Source organism: Morone saxatilis, unplaced genomic scaffold, assembly GCF_004916995.1.
Source record: "Morone saxatilis isolate NCDOM2014 unplaced genomic scaffold, NCSU_SB_2.0 Contig8, whole genome shotgun sequence".
In the NCBI taxonomy this organism is placed as follows: Eukaryota; Metazoa; Chordata; class Actinopteri; family Moronidae; genus Morone; species Morone saxatilis.
Window position 1 is genome coordinate 4,532,920 of NW_023340257.1, and position 15,450 is coordinate 4,548,369.

Sequence of the window (15,450 nt, forward strand, 5' to 3'; positions counted from 1 at the left end):
TTTCAATCTCATTTTTTTTAAAAAAAAAAAAAAAAAAAACAAAAAAAAACTTTGTGAAGCCAGTGTCATGAATTAAATAGTGACTTGAGAGATCCTCAGACTTTTCATATTAATTCTCTTTTCCTGTTATTTACGGGCCAATAAAAACTGTAATGAGTTACTTGTAATAAAGATTTAACTGTGTACTGCTCTGTGTGTTCTCTATGTCACTGTGTGTGTGTTTGTCCTCACTCTGTGGAAATCATGGATTATATCAGCGGGGTCACTGCCTCCAAAGTGAGGCACGGGGACCGTGATCTTCTCATAGTTGTCGGCCAAGTAGATGCCGACATTTTCCTCCAGCTCCTGACGCCCACGCAGTGGGGCATACACAGAGTCTTCATAAACCACCCTGCAGTGGAACATGTTGTCCTCTGGGATCTGCGCACACACACACACACACACAAATCAGCATCTATATCAACACACCAGCTGAAACACTCACAATCTGTAGCAGGAATATCATTCTTATACAATAGTGATTTGAATAAAAAAAAAAACTGAAGACAATTTTATTTATGGATACAGTATTTGAGGAAAAGACCAATCTGAGACACATACTGCACACAGTACAGTATAATCGGGTCTTACATGAGGTATGAAGTAGTAGCGGTAGACATAAATGGAGGCCAGGACCAGACCGGCCATGAATACAACCAGGCCAAATGTCAGGCAGCACAGCCCATTGAGGGGAGACTTTTTGGGCCGCAGAGGCAGGACCAGCTCCTCCTCATCCTGGATAACACACACACACACACAGAGCACATATTAATACTTCAGACACAGGCACAGAAAAGCATTTCCAGGCAGCTTCAATCCAACTTTCAGCTTACTCATCTTCACCGTGACGAGCAGCTGAAAATTACCCGAATTAACTAACTGCTAAAATAGAAGCTCACATAAATGGCAACGCCGCATTTCAAGCACGAATTAGTAGCACTGAGCCCCGGCCAGAGGAAGGGATGACAGAGCGCTCGGTAATGAAAACTTGACTGAGATGGTGAGTAATCTCCCCAGACGCCTCCAGTCTCGCAGCCCATCTGCCGGTGCCACGCGCCCAACCTGTGTTGGCAGGGTGGCACTACACACAGATAGTAGCCACTCACTGTGCACTTCCATTTACAAAAATAATGACTAACAGACAAGTGGCTCAGTGCTTACTGTAGTGGTAGCACAGAGTGGTTGTGACAGTTAAAATGATCTTCTGAAAAAGTGGCTCTATAAAAAGGAACAACAATGGTTATTCTTAACTGGAGCTATGATGGAAAAAACGACTGTGCATGGGAAATGGTTGCTGTACGAAACTTCAAAGATAAATGACGACAATTCTGTGTGAACACGTTCCATTGTTTTAAAAAAGGAGAATACACAAAGAACTTGAAAGCAGGGCCTGTGATTCACAATGTCTGCAGAATATGCTCTATATTTTTGTACTTATTAGGGCTGTGTGTTGGCTAGAATCTGGCGATACGTATCACAATACAGGGGTTACAATTCATATTGCCTTACTGTAAGTAAGATACAATTTCACCTAACAAAATATTGTGATAGAATATTTTTATTTATATTTTCCTACAACCCTACTTAATATTAGGACAGTGTCTAAGCATCCATTTCAGTTCAGTACATTGTTCTTTGTGGAAGCATTTGGGAACAGAGGGTGCATAAGGACAAGGAGACAACTGTGTATGTGCGAACACACACTTCTGTGAGACTTTGTGTTCTCCCACCCCACTGAGAGAGATAGAGACTCTTTCACACCAACTGAGAGCGTGACACACCATGAGGCCTGTCTGTCCCCTGTTCAATACATTTGGGTGAACAGATTTCAGAGTCACAGCCACTCCAGCTCTGTACTTTTGCAATATTCACTTTATATGCATGCCTTATGTCCCATCTATATTCCATTATGGTTCATCATCTTCGTGGCTCAGTCATGTATGTTTGATAAGCGTTGAGGAGATGCTACGGTAAAGTTGAGACTCCAGTGCTCTGCTTCCTTTAGAGCTGTGAAAAATAATCTTGCATGCGCTGCAAACCACAGCAGTCCATCTGCCATTTTGTCAACCAAAGCTCATGTATTTCTTACATTCTACCTTTTTTTTTTTTTTAACCAAGCTGGGGAGTTTAAATCTGTGTATTTAAATCTGCATTGAAGGGAAAATAATCAGAGGCCACGCCACTTACAAAGCAAAGCCCAACACAAAACCTTTACATTGTTAAACAGCCTTTTTGCCTGTAATCCTGTATACAGTCCTGAACAAAGAGCATGCATTGGCACAGTATAATAACTTGCACCAAGCTGCAATAAGAGTACAAGCGCAGAGGAAACCATCACAGCAATGACACGTTATTTGTTTCCAACCAAATGGCGATAGATGCTTAAAAAAAATCCCCTGCTGTTCATGGCTGTGAAGGTGCAGGCTGCCCTGCACGGCCACAGCAGGCATCACATTAAACAAGTATCACATTAAGACGACAATGACAAGAGCAATAACATGGAGCGACGCGTTTACTCACCATCGGATGAGGAATGAGAATTTCGGTCTTGTCGCCATCATTCTCCTTCTCCACTTTCTGTCCCGCGACAGACTGGAAACTGATCTTCACCATGGCTCAGTGTTTGTCTGTCTGTCTGTCTGCTGCAGGTGCCTTCGCTCTAACTCTGTGTTCACAATAGCTGACCACCTCTATGAAACAACACTGCCCTCCCCTCGTCGTCGGGCCGTCCTCTTCTCACCGCTGGGCTGTTTCTCTGTTTTTGTCTTTATCCACCGGAAGTGTGCTGTTTGGGTTTTTTTTTTAATCTGCCCTTAAAGGACCAGTCCGCAGCCGTTTATGGGAGTGCGCTATATATCAGCTGTCATTAAACTAGTATGACATTAAGCTTTGAATTCTGCAGGCACCCAGTTCTTCCATCAATAAGCAGTGGTTCTGGCCTAAGAAAGCAATACAGTGTGATAGAAATCTGGTCTTAAAGTGTCTGTAATGGTGTTTTTACAATACACTGTATTAAATGGCATTGTGACAATGTGAAAGCTCTCATTGTTTTGGTCCACAGCCCCCTGGCATCGAATGACTCAATAAATAAATAAACAAAACAACAATGTGTACATCTTTACTCTCCTTTACAGATCTGCACACGGTTTATAAACTCTGTAATCTGTAATAATCTGAGCATGGTTTTGTGAAGAGTTTGCACGGATCCTATATGGCTAATGGCCAGCAGAGGTCACTATACAAGAATCAAGCTCTATAAATTGTACTTCCCACATAAATCTGATTAATATTTCACATTGAAACGATCCATTTAAAGGTCCAGTGTGTAACATTTAGAGGATCTATTGGAAGAAATGGAATATTCATAGGGATGTTTTCGTTAGCGTATAATCGCCATTCAAATTTTGGATCGTTGTGTTTTTGTTACCTTAGAATGAACGTTTATATCTACAGATGCCACGGGTCACCTTCTGTGGAGGCTGCCATGTTTCTACTGGAGCCCAAAACAGACAAACCAAACACTGGCTCTTCATAGGGCATTTTTGTGCCACCATAGTTCCTCCTAGACGCTTCACAGCCCGATCCCATTCCCAAGTCGTCAAATACAGATGTTAGCAGTCTTCAGTTAGTTGCTAGATGCCATTAAATCCTACACACTGGTCCTTTAAAATATTTACTATACCACCCGCCCTACATCATGTGTATAACAAAATACAATTGATGCCACATTTATTTTCTGTTGTGGTTTTAGATTTTTAGACCATTGCAATATTTCACAATTCATCATTATTAAATAGTAGCTTAAAATTATGAGATACTAACCCACAATTATATAAGACAATATGTTTATATATATGTTTTATAATTATGAGAAATTTAATGTGGCATTATTAAATTTATTAAATCTTTGAAGGTACTTTATGTCATGTGGCAAATATGGGCTTCCATACAACAAACTGCATAGAAGAAACTGAAGTGGTCACTTAATAGGCTATGTTTTTATATTTAGTGTATTATTTACATTATGTTACTGAAAACTTCAACTACTCCACTACAGTTCAGAGGGGAACATTGTACTCTTTTCTTCAATACATTTATCTCACAGCCAGTTACAGGTTGCTTTTCAGATTAATGTTTTTCATGTCAACCACACTGATAAGGAGCTTCTAAAATGGGGTGCTCCGTTATAGAATAAACCAAAACTCCCCAAAATATTTAGAGCCCAATTGCACACTGTCAAGTGATCTAGGGTCACTTACACTTTCCTGGACTGAAAAAATAAATTTAAAGTCAAGGGGTAAAAAACAAATGTTTGAAAATCGAGGGATATTTTTGGAAAAATGTCTACAAAAGTATTCTCCCCTGTCGACAGCACTGTGGGGACATTGGCTGAATGAAGGTTTTAAATGATTTAATTATTCTTTGGTGGACAAAAAATATTTCAAATGTAAATAATACATTTGGTGTCTGAATAATAGTTTTATCTATTTTAAAATATCCATTACTGAACGAAAGAAGAAAAATGTCAATACATCAGGTGACACCAAATTAATAGGGCAAATTTTGGGTGACAAAAATGTGAAAAAATCTATTTGGTTAAGAACCTATCTGCATGATTGCTTTTATTTTTAATAAGAAAGTACTTTGGCTGATAATACGTTTTCTGACTTACGTACATATTTGAGAGAAAGACTTTTATGTAAAATGGGCTACTTTTACATCACAAAATAAATCTGAAAACCACTTCAATATACAAAGCTACTTCACACTCCAATGTTAAGACACACCGGCACGTGTTAAGAATGACACAGCTTTATTTTATTCCAAATGTTTTTTTTTTTTTTCTTTATTTCAATTGTAGGGCCCGGGCCTTTGACACTTCTGAAAGCACCCACACGCTCTATGCTGAAACTGGAGTCAAAGTCAGCATACAGCCGTAAAGCCAAGAGTTCAATTTGACATTTCAATGTTGTTAAATACTTTAAAAAGAAACAATTCCAGTACAACATCTTTAGTACAGCATCATGCACAGCCAGTGGAGGAACATGCATGTCCAATGCGTATGAAGGAACTGTGGACTATCTGAGCAGTGCTGTTGTCTGCACTGAGATGGTTTCTTATTTGCCTGTTTGAATGTATATGCACGTCTCAATCACTTTAAATGAACAAGTCTGTGGTTTCATCAGTTTTACTCAGCACCATGAGGACAATCCCACATTCCCAAAGTACTCTGCTACCCACAATGCTTTACACTCATAATTGTACTGGAATTATAAACCCTCTGAAAAGAAAGGCTCAAGAATGAGGGGAAGGTGAGAAAAGCAAGAATGAAGTGCTGATGTCCTGATGAGCACACTCACTATGAGGCCACACAGCAACCACTTGCCACAAGAAGAGTGGTGAGAATGAGGGGGAAAAAGTTAATGAAATTGAGGAGGGGGAAAATCCCTGCTATCCTCGACTCCAGTTAGGTGATGTTGATCACTCAGCACCTCACAAAGTGCACAAACACACAGGCTTTAATGTTTCAGTTAATGCTCTCCAAATCCCCTTCCTCCCGTCCTCCACTGCACGTTTTCAGCAGTCTGAGAGATACTCAAAATGTAGATGGAGAATAAAAAGAGGATTAACAGATCCAGAGCTAATACCATGACATTCCTCTGCTGTACAAATTGTTAATATCCTATAGGTTAGCTAAACGTGAGCTGGCCCTTTAAGTTATGTACAAAGAAACCCACCAGCAACCATTTCAGCAGTAAAATAAAATGCAAAAACAATGTCACTTAACTTGTTTGTTGTTTCTTTTATAGTTTAGAAAGTAATTTGATTACAATTAACCAAAAACGCGATGTTTAAGGTAATATATATATATATAATATATATTCATATGTCAAGGTTAAACAAAAATCTACAAAGCAAAAAAAGGCATATGTACATGTTCACCCTGTCCCAGAAAACAATAAAGAGACCCGACTCTTGGGCTTCACTAAATTCATACCTTACATCCCTCCCTCCTTTCCTTGTGTGCTTCAAGTGCTGTGTCGTAACAAAGCACACAGGAGGTAAATGGTTCTGTGTGATGGCATCTGAGAGCTTGTCCCTACGAATCGCTAAAATGGAACCACTGTTGCTTTATTGGATGAAGGCATAGATATGAACTGTAGCGGTTGCTGTGATGCACATGCATATCCGAGTCTGTGGCACTGAACATGGGAGCCAGACTGGGCAGGCCATCACAGAGCCGATGCTGGGTACAGCCATGGATCTCTCACTTTTCAAGGCATGCAACAAACACACCAATGTTCAACTTGCTCGTACCATTTCCATCACAAGGTTTTAGCTGATATTCTTGCTGTATGTGTGTATGCAGGTTTTTAATGTAATACATATATGCGTGTAAACGTGTCTACTTTTGTTTCTTGGTGTGTGTGTATCAGGAAGTCTGCCTTACTTTGAATGCACGGACATTTTCTGTCTCTATGTTTGATGGACTGTTGTGTCGTTATAATATACCTTACATGTCTCAATGTGCAAGAAAGCAGCAGCATCTATTATTTTCTCTTATTTCTTTTTAAGGAAAAAGACTGAAAAAGAAAAACAAAAAGAATCAAATGTTCACTGAGGAGCAGAGGAGCTGGCGACTTCCTGATGAGTTGATATTGGGTACGTTGCTTTTTCAGTTGTTTCCTCAATTTTTGTTCAGAAACCAGAACAGCAGCTGCTGATGGGTCCGTTAAGCAGACGGTGTCTGGATGGGGTCCAGACATGGTCCTGGTGGCTCCTCCCCCCACCTCTGCACCCTTCCTCAGGCCTCCTGGGGGGCAGGCCTCTTGAGGTCCCTGATCTGTTTGACCAGGTAAGTCTTTTCATCATTGAACTGTTCGTCCTCTGTTCTGTCGTTCTGAAACTTGCTGAGAAACTCAATGAGTTTGGTCTGGTTCTTCAGCAGGATGTCCAGGATGGGCTGCGTCTTGTTGGGGTTGGCCACAAACACCTGATGGTAAAAAAGGAGGACAGTGATGTTAACATGTGCAGATATTGTGCGCTATGTTTAATGCTAACCACATCTTGCAACTTTTACCTTAAAAACATGGAAAGCCTCAAACTGAATGTTGCGGCTCTTGTCCCGTAGCAGGTTCATCATTAGTTTGAGATTCTCTGGCTTGCTGATGTATTTTGTCATTATGGTGAAATTGTGCCGGTCAAGAAGCAACTCCCCCAGCAACTAGATCATTTTTAGAGTGAGAAACAGAGGTAAATATTAATGTGACTACTTTATTTTACAATTTACAGACAGTTCTATTGAAATTGAAAGGCTGACTTCTTAAAGCATAATTAGTGTAAAAATATGTATTATAGCCAGAAATATAGGCCCGTTTAACTTTATTATTTACAAAAGTTACTAGTGTTAAATCTTAAACAGGATCAGAAAAGAATAATAACCTTAATAAACAACCTTGAGAGATATAGCAGGTTTCAATCTTGTGTAATAATTGCTAGACAGATTGTTGCTTCATATATAGGCAACGTATAGACAATGCTTCCACCACTAGATGGCAGTCACGACGAGGTGATGGAGGTGGAATGGTTTAGAGAAACCCAACACTCTGACCAGACCAAATCTTTAAATAGCTCTCTGAATAGAGTTGCACCACTACATGAGACCTGTTTACTGGCACGACCCAGGGTCCTTACCTTGAGGGACTGCCTTTTAGTCACGTAGTTTTCTGAGTGGAGTAACTTCTCATATTCACTAAAGAACTAGAACGAGAGACAGAAGTAGTGAGAGAAAAAAAAAGAGAGAGAGTCATCTCAATGTGTCAAGTAGTGTTTTTTTACAATTGCATCTGTGTCTTGTATCAAAACACAATGACAAGAAAATGACAGATTTACCCTCACAGACTGACAGCTACTTTGTCTTCACAGACTGTAAATAATGTACCAAATCGCTGGTTTGATGTTGTTAGAAAAAGACACTGCCAGCATGCCAAACAGCCAGACTGCCAGTGTTCATTTATATGTAACTGGTGAAAAGGAAATGCTTAAGGTCATCTTATGTTTCTAGACATAGCATTGCTGAATGCCCTGAACGCTTATAACGACTAGTACACCTACTGAGTAATAAATGATGATTCTTTGTTTTCATTCATTTATTTGTTCTGATGAGCTCCGTACTGATGAATATAATATTAAGTGTAGTTGTAAGGATACATTCTTCCCCCCTTTATGCCATGACCAGACTCTACCTCAATATGGGTGAAATCACTGCCTATAAAACTCAGTTTCAGTTCAGTGGGGACTTACTCTGTCATAATGTTGCTCCAGAAACTCTGCACTCAGTAGCTTGTGTCTTGTGAGGAGGTCCTGGAAATAGACAATGCAGACTATGAGAAATAAATTCAGACTTAATGGCTATGAGTTAGCCTGGTCCCATTTGTGTCCCTTTTGGACACTGTAGGTACAACAAACTGAAGCACATGCAGAAATAATCCTGAGAAATACACTGCAATTTTATAAAAAGAAAAAAAAATGTTTTGTGTAACGGTGTGATTAGTGATATTTCTGGACATAATCCTTTTCAACGTTATAAGGAGACTGGTTTATCTTTTTGGAATTACGTTTGCAAATTAATCCTTTTTTGCTCAAAAAAGAAACTGCTTTGTAATTTAAAAACAAAATCTTACCTTTAATGACCAAAACATTACCACTCGCATTCATTCAACAGTGGTGTTCAAGTTAGCCTTTGAAATGCCGCTTTAAATCTGAGCCCCTCTAACAGAAGACTGAACAATCAGCAAACTACCAGTAGTGTTTTAAATGATAATGTATGGCTGAATATAAACAATTCATCTTTGTGTTTTTATTTTATCAATGTATTATTAATCTTATATTTAATCAGAAACTAATTTAAGTAAAATATTTTTAGCGGTGCATTCAGGTCTCTCAATCATGACATAACTTTGCATACTTGTGCATACTCGTCATTACAGCCACGGTTGGCTCCAAATCCATTCATGTCAATGTGTCTTTGTTGCAATAATATAATATTGCAATACCAGCAGCAGCAGGTGCCAACACACCATCAAACTGGCTGTTTGAGCTGTCAGCTAGTACAGCTAGTTACAATGTTTCAGATTATGTAATGTAAACAAACCACCATCAACAAAGTAGCAATGACTAGGCAATGAGGAGAGAGATGTCATGAAACTGTAAAGATAATCTCTGCAAGTCACTTACAGTTTGTCAATGAGTTACTTGTATAATGATCGCCATGAATTCTTTTGCTAAGGAGTAACAGATGTTTCTTAGCATTACTCAAAAGAGAATTTGCTCAGCTCCAACAGCTGAAGTGAGCCAACTTACTTTGAAAGTGGCAAATGCGTCTGAGGCAATGTCGAACGTGGACATCTCCACATATCTGAAGAAGTCATAAAACTGCTCGGACCACAGTGTGATTTTGGCCAGTGGTTCATGTCTGATGCACTCCCTCAGCATGATACCGCAGTTTAGGGCAATCTCTGGAGACTCATACCTGCACAAAACAGCAACACAGGACAAGGACATAGCATCATACAGAGGCATTCCACACACCCTGGCCATAGGAAGACAAACTGAAACAAAAGGCCATAATCATTACATACAGTATTTCTGTAATTAGGTCATTAATAAAACTAAACACTACACTAGGGCTGCCCCCTAATCGTTGAGAATAGTGCTGTTGTGAGATATAAAGCTACTTCATGTAAATAACGATTTTATTTTCAATTAACGTTAGTTAAAACTTTTAAATAAAGTTACGTTTTGTAGTAGGACCAGTTTTACTGATATTTGGCGCTTGGCTGGTGCCAACAACCAGGACTACATACATACTGATTATTATTTAGTCCAGTGTACCAGTGTCATGTCTCTACATGCTAACATGTAGCATCTCCATGACAGAAACAAAATAAAACTTACCAAACCACATGTATTAGTCTTTACACTGTTCCAACATTCACCAACTGTGGTGTCTAACCATTTAACAGAGTTAGATGTGAAAATATTCTGGCGCTGTCGCAACCTCTCTGTTCCCCAACCTCCCTCCTTTCTCTACCCGCTTCATGCTTCTCCTCACCAAGGCTGTCCCTGCTGCGTCCTCATCTCCCCCGAAGTTAAGAGTCTTGTTTGGAGCTCTCTGCGAATCACCCTGTTGTCAAACTAGTCGATAAATAAACCCTTAATTCACCGCAGTTGAATGTGAAAATACGCCGGTTCAGTACTGCGCCGCTGAACATCTGTAACTGAGCAGCTCTCATTCTTTGTCTCAGCCAATAGCCGGTATATCACCCAACCCTAAATGGTGTTACTGATGTAGAAGCACACTATACTCAGGTTCTCTCCGAACACTGCTTTATTTGAAACTTACACAAAAAAAAAGTTATTATTAATTAATTAATAGTATTTTCTATTAAAATGGATTAGAGGTTTTGAAAACAGAGCTAAAGATTCAAATATATATCTTTAAAAAGTACAAAATCCTTTAAACTATTAAATAGATATATTGTCTATATTGTCTTTAAGTATAATGATACAAGTGGTAAAGCATTGCTCACTGGGCATGATAGAAGTCAAGTCATTCACTCTTACTTAAATGAGGTAGAAGACTTCTGGAGCACAGGAACCACTAATGAAGATTGTCGCCGGTATTTGGAACTTAGCTAGACAGCTTTCAACAAAGTTCAATTGTTTTATTGGCATATATATTTGAGCCTATTTTCATTCTTCTTCTTTAGGCATCAGACCATTTGAAAAGAGATGTTTTTACTTCCCCTTATGTTAGGAAGTTACAGAGGAAGTTACTTTTCAGTCTTTTCATTAACATGTCAACATGCTGTGTTTCGAAATGATTAATAAATAAATTAAATTCTTTATGAACAATGGTGTGTGTGTGTGTGTGTGTGTGTGTGCTGCCTTACCCTTTAAGCAACATGAAGAGGATATTCTGCTGGGTGCAGAGGTACTCCACTGTGGGTGTCCGAGTGCCAATCTGACGCCTCAGGATGTTGTTGAAGATCTGAGCCACATCTTTCTTACCCTGGTAACAAATGCACATACGTAAAGGTTTGATAAAGCAGAAGTCAATGCATGTAGTACCATACAATAATATAATAATATAATAGGGTTGGGTCAGTTTCCAGTTTTGCAGGTCCAGTGTATGAGCGTAAACCAGATTGATTTGTGCGAACCGACTGAACTGGCATTTGTCATTACGATCTGTTCTGGCAAATTAAGAAGAGCATTAGCAGAATTCGCATCACAGCTGGGCAGACAAGGTGCTGAGTCAAGCAGTGTCAAAATTGGTAATACCGGTCCTGTATTTGGTCAACTCTATTTTACAACACACTCCCAAACCGACAATCCAAGCTAGATCGGGTGGAAAGCCAAAGATGCAGCTCTAAATTCAAGGTTTGTTGTTTTTGTGACACGTTACCAAAAAAAAACAACAACAACCTTATATTGACAGGAATTCAGCACAGACCAAATATTTGCAATGCTTTCCAAAATGTTGAATTGCTGTCATATTTATACATTGGACACTTGTGATGTGCAATTCTTCACCACCTTTTTTTAACGTGTAGTGAGGATGAGAGCGGGTAAAAGAGGAAGAGAGAGATCACACAGCACAATGAGTCATACTGTGATAGGGTGAGTCAGGGAAGCCTGCCGCAGCAGTTGCCACACAGCACCAGTCTGACATATTGCAGGGGGACATGAGTTTGCCCACATATCAGTATAGCCAGGTTTGTCTCAAATACCCAACTGTCGTCACTACCTGAATGTACTTTTTCAAGACATATGCATCCCTTTCCTTCATATTCATAACACACGTTCTTCCTGTGTGTACACACCTGAGATACACTTTGTCTATTTAGTGTCAAATGTTTGTTCTTCCTTCTTTCGATCTCATTCAATAAATATTATTTTGCCTCACTCCAACGAAACAAAGACAGAGTCTCACCTCAAAGTCGATGAGCTGCAGGTCCGCTATCAAGGTGCTGAGCAAGCCACTGTTGTAGAGCTCCTGGGCTAGCTGGGCCACGGCTTCTGTTTGGGGCTCTTTCTCATTTGTCCCATACAGGATCTCCTTCATGGCCACCAGGCTTTTTGACACTTCCTCTGTGGCCTGAATCATATGCACATCAATAAATCTACCACAATACATATATAATCCTAATTCAAGCTTCCGAAAAGCTATGTGAAAATTACTCTCCCAACCACCCCTCAAAAAACTGCCTAGTCACAATGTAATCTCAACAAAATTGCTTTTATGGCTCCCATTGACATTTCAAAGGTGATGAGGATGTGCATCACAAATCAATTTGAACTACATTAACCTACCTTCTCAGCCTTTTTGTCAGAAATGTCATGCTTCTCAAGCACTGTCATGCTGTCCTTAAGGTTCTTGACGATGTCCGCCGGCGACTTGTGGGACTTGCCAAAGGGGAAAGGCATGGCGGAGAGTTACCACGAGCAACCAGGGAGCGGACTGTCCACCTGAGGAATGAAATGTAAAACTGGATCAGAGCCTGTAAAGTCAGAGGGACTGCTGGGAGGAGAACCAAGAGAATGTAAAAAGCCTCAATGGGACAGAGACGCACCTAAACTGATGTTAACCAACAGAAGACAAACAATAGACAACATTACAAATGTCTATGTAACACATACATGTAATATAAAACAGTGTAGAGGGTAAAGAAGGTGATAAGAAATATACAGCCAGTGACTTGCAAATTAGCCAGAAGTCATACTGATGCCAACATAACAATGATACCAAGCAAGTCTGGACAAAGACGACAGATCTTCACAGTGATAAACGCAGACACAACACTGCACATATACAGTGTCGAGCTTCATCACAGACCTTCTTTGAAACACTGTATACACGTATGGCTGGAGTTCAATGTTTAAAAAAATATGGGACAGTATTTAGGTTGCTGTGTCTGTGTGGTTAAAAATCATCCATCTGTCTATAACACGGTCTCAACCAAAGACAGCAGCAGACCAGAAGACAGATAGGTGGTGCAGTTGGAGCTTATCCCCAAACAAGGTACTGTTGGTGGGCCGAGTCTAGTTTACACAACTTGCGTCCATCTTTCAGACCTAGTGCAAATGTGTCTCTGGTGTCATCATCTGGAACAACGTTGGTTTGAAGACAGGTGCACTGTTAGCTCCTGCTTTAAAACAAACAGCCCTATGTTCAAACTGCGAGTTAAGCACGAATGAAAAACCCACTGCTGCTATTTAATGCTGATAAAGTTCCATACCAGGCGAGGAGCAGAGGCTGATATATTTTTAGGATCTAGATTTGACCTTTAAATGATTCATTGAGCAGTTGCACAATTTTGTGAAACTTCTTCAGTAAATGATTAAGCGCGTCATATTCACCATGACATAGCCCCACCTCGGTATGACCCACTTCACAAACAGTGACTAACAAATCCAACTCACACATGATCGCATTACTTAACATACTGTACATTTAGGGAAAGTCATTTAGGTCAATAAACAAGCTATATAAAAACATCTAATCCAGGATGAAACTGAACTATGCTACAAAGGCCATAGCCAAGGCTCGGGCAACGCAGCTGACGGACAACCATATCTCACATTTAACTTAACAACGGCCAATATCTACACAACCCCTGAGCCAGCCAACCACCTCACATACACCACGGGGCAAAAGCCAAAGCAATTAGCAACACAGCAGCCGAACAGTGCTTCTTCACTCAGAGCAGGTCATTCAGGAAGACTACACTCCCTGTTGCATGAGCCCAACACAGAAACACACATCAATAAAAGGCAATCCCAGTCTCAAGATCATTTATCTTAAACACATTTTCATTAAGCACCACTTTAGAGATAAGTTCCCAGCATGATGTGATGATACAGTTTGTCACTTACAGGTACACACAGGTGTAACAGTGTGCCACCAACCTGTTGTCCTGCCGGGATCCTCTAAACTCCTCTTATGTCTTGGCAGGGAGTCCACATTTGGAAAGTGCAGCTGGGGCCAGCAACATAAAGTAAGCAGCAGCTAAGTGGGAGGTGCAGTCCACCCTTCATATATGATGTGTCATGTGTGACTGAGCCGAAATCCAAAACGTGTCCGGATCCAGCGGTGACCCACGCCTTAAACTGTGCTTGCTTACATGTTTATCCATCCAGACGCACCTCCACTTTGCCAGGTGGCCAAATCCGTCTCTGGCACAGACTAATGCTCGTTAATGTAGCCAGCAGGCAGCGGACCGCTTCAGCATCAGTGACGCAAATAGGAAGGAAACACGTATGGCAGGTTCAAAATCAGCTGTTCGCCGCTTACCCACAATGACTGTGTTACTAATCAGGTACCGTGTGCAGGAGTAATGTCGGCCAATAAACGTCAGAGGTGCTGCGGGCCCGGCTTTACCACACACAGATTTCTAAGATTTCTCTCTCACGTAAAGACTGCCATAACTCAAACAAGTTGCGAGCCCGCGGCCCAGTCAGCTCTCCAACACGGAGCTGACAGCGAGCACCGCCCCTCTCTGTTATCCATGCCTGGTTTGTGATGGTGTGGAGCCTGCCAACTTTGCGCAATGCTAACAAAATGGACACTTGCTCACAGAGTGATTCTGTTTCTAACATATGCAAAGCAACTTAAAGTGTAGGACAGCAGTAAGAGACGTGATTCTGCCACCCTTCCTCTTTACTGGACTGCTAACTTTGTGTTTGTGTGGGAGCTACCGGGGCCTATAACACTAATCACTGTCCTCCAAACAACAGAGCTAACGCTGCTGCTGCTGCTGGCTCGCCTGTGAAAGTGTGAGTGTGCTGTCGACAACCAGAAGGCCTCTGCAGGCCTAATGCGTACAAAGCCCTTACAGCTGCTGCTGCTGTGGCTTCATTTCAAATATCCACCAGTGGAAGAACTAAGTACATTTATGATTCCCAGTTTTGTCACGTAATGTGGGCAACGTCAGCTAGCTAGCTTAGCACAACGTTATCCGGGCCTGGCAGCAGCTCCTCGCGTTAGTGTCGTTAATACCGAGCCCATGCCTGACTTCAGCAGACCACCACCACCACAGGCTCGGTGCAGCGGAGACGTTTCTACACGCCGAGAGCCGTACAACAGGCGAGCATTGGCAAATGTACAACAGTTAGCTGGATAGTTAACTAGCCTGGATGCAGCCGTCGTTAGCGACTGTAACAATGCTTGCAAACACTGGTTCATAACATTATAGTCCAAGTTACATACAACACAGTACCTTGTAAACGGTGTTTTCACTTGTTTCCCCCGATATGTCACAACAGCACAAGGCAATTCAGGTGGTCCTCGAACAAAAAGTGCTTTGTTTTCGTTGTTCGTCGCCTCCCCTTCTTCGTAACGTTACT

The 15,450-nt window shown here is 40.9% G+C and overlaps 2 protein-coding genes across 2 annotated transcripts in view; both read right to left on the minus strand.

The window, feature by feature from the left end:
• LOC118341450 (integral membrane protein 2C-like) overlaps nucleotides 1-2,817 on the minus strand; it is a 5,598-nt gene extending 2,781 nt beyond the window's left edge. Inside the window, exons 1-3 of the mRNA XM_035679695.1 lie at nucleotides 2,560-2,817; nucleotides 631-774; nucleotides 232-420 (exon numbers count right to left, since the gene is read on the minus strand). Of these exons, the coding sequence (XP_035535588.1) occupies nucleotides 232-420; nucleotides 631-774; nucleotides 2,560-2,652 (426 nt within the window). The 5' untranslated portion in view covers nucleotides 2,653-2,817. The remainder of the gene's footprint in view (nucleotides 1-231; nucleotides 421-630; nucleotides 775-2,559) is intronic.
• A 2,016-nt stretch (nucleotides 2,818-4,833) lies between these two features.
• On the minus strand, nucleotides 4,834-15,450 carry cab39 (calcium binding protein 39). The gene is made up of 9 exons (XM_035679694.1): nucleotides 15,324-15,450; nucleotides 12,418-12,573; nucleotides 12,038-12,202; nucleotides 10,995-11,113; nucleotides 9,403-9,571; nucleotides 8,344-8,403; nucleotides 7,735-7,800; nucleotides 7,121-7,264; nucleotides 4,834-7,033 (listed from the first exon to the last, which is right to left on the minus strand). Exons 2-9 carry the CDS (start codon nucleotides 12,529-12,531, stop codon nucleotides 6,845-6,847), a joined length of 1,026 nt encoding a protein of 341 aa, XP_035535587.1. The 5' UTR covers nucleotides 12,532-12,573; nucleotides 15,324-15,450; the 3' UTR covers nucleotides 4,834-6,844.

What these genes read in the sequence shown, in the direction of transcription:
- cab39 (XM_035679694.1), bottom strand. Translation starts at nt 12,531, where the DNA reads ATGCCTTTCCCCTTTGGCAAGTCCCACAAGTCGCCGGCGGACATCGTC. An exon ending in CTCTTCATGTTGCTTAAAGG is followed by an intron (nt 9,572 to 10,994) that starts GTAAGGCAGCAC and finishes TGTTTTGTGCAG; the next exon opens with GTATGAGTCTCCAGAGATTG. An exon ending in AGGCTTTCCATGTTTTTAAG is followed by an intron (nt 7,034 to 7,120) that starts GTAAAAGTTGCA and finishes TTTTACCATCAG; the next exon opens with GTGTTTGTGGCCAACCCCAA.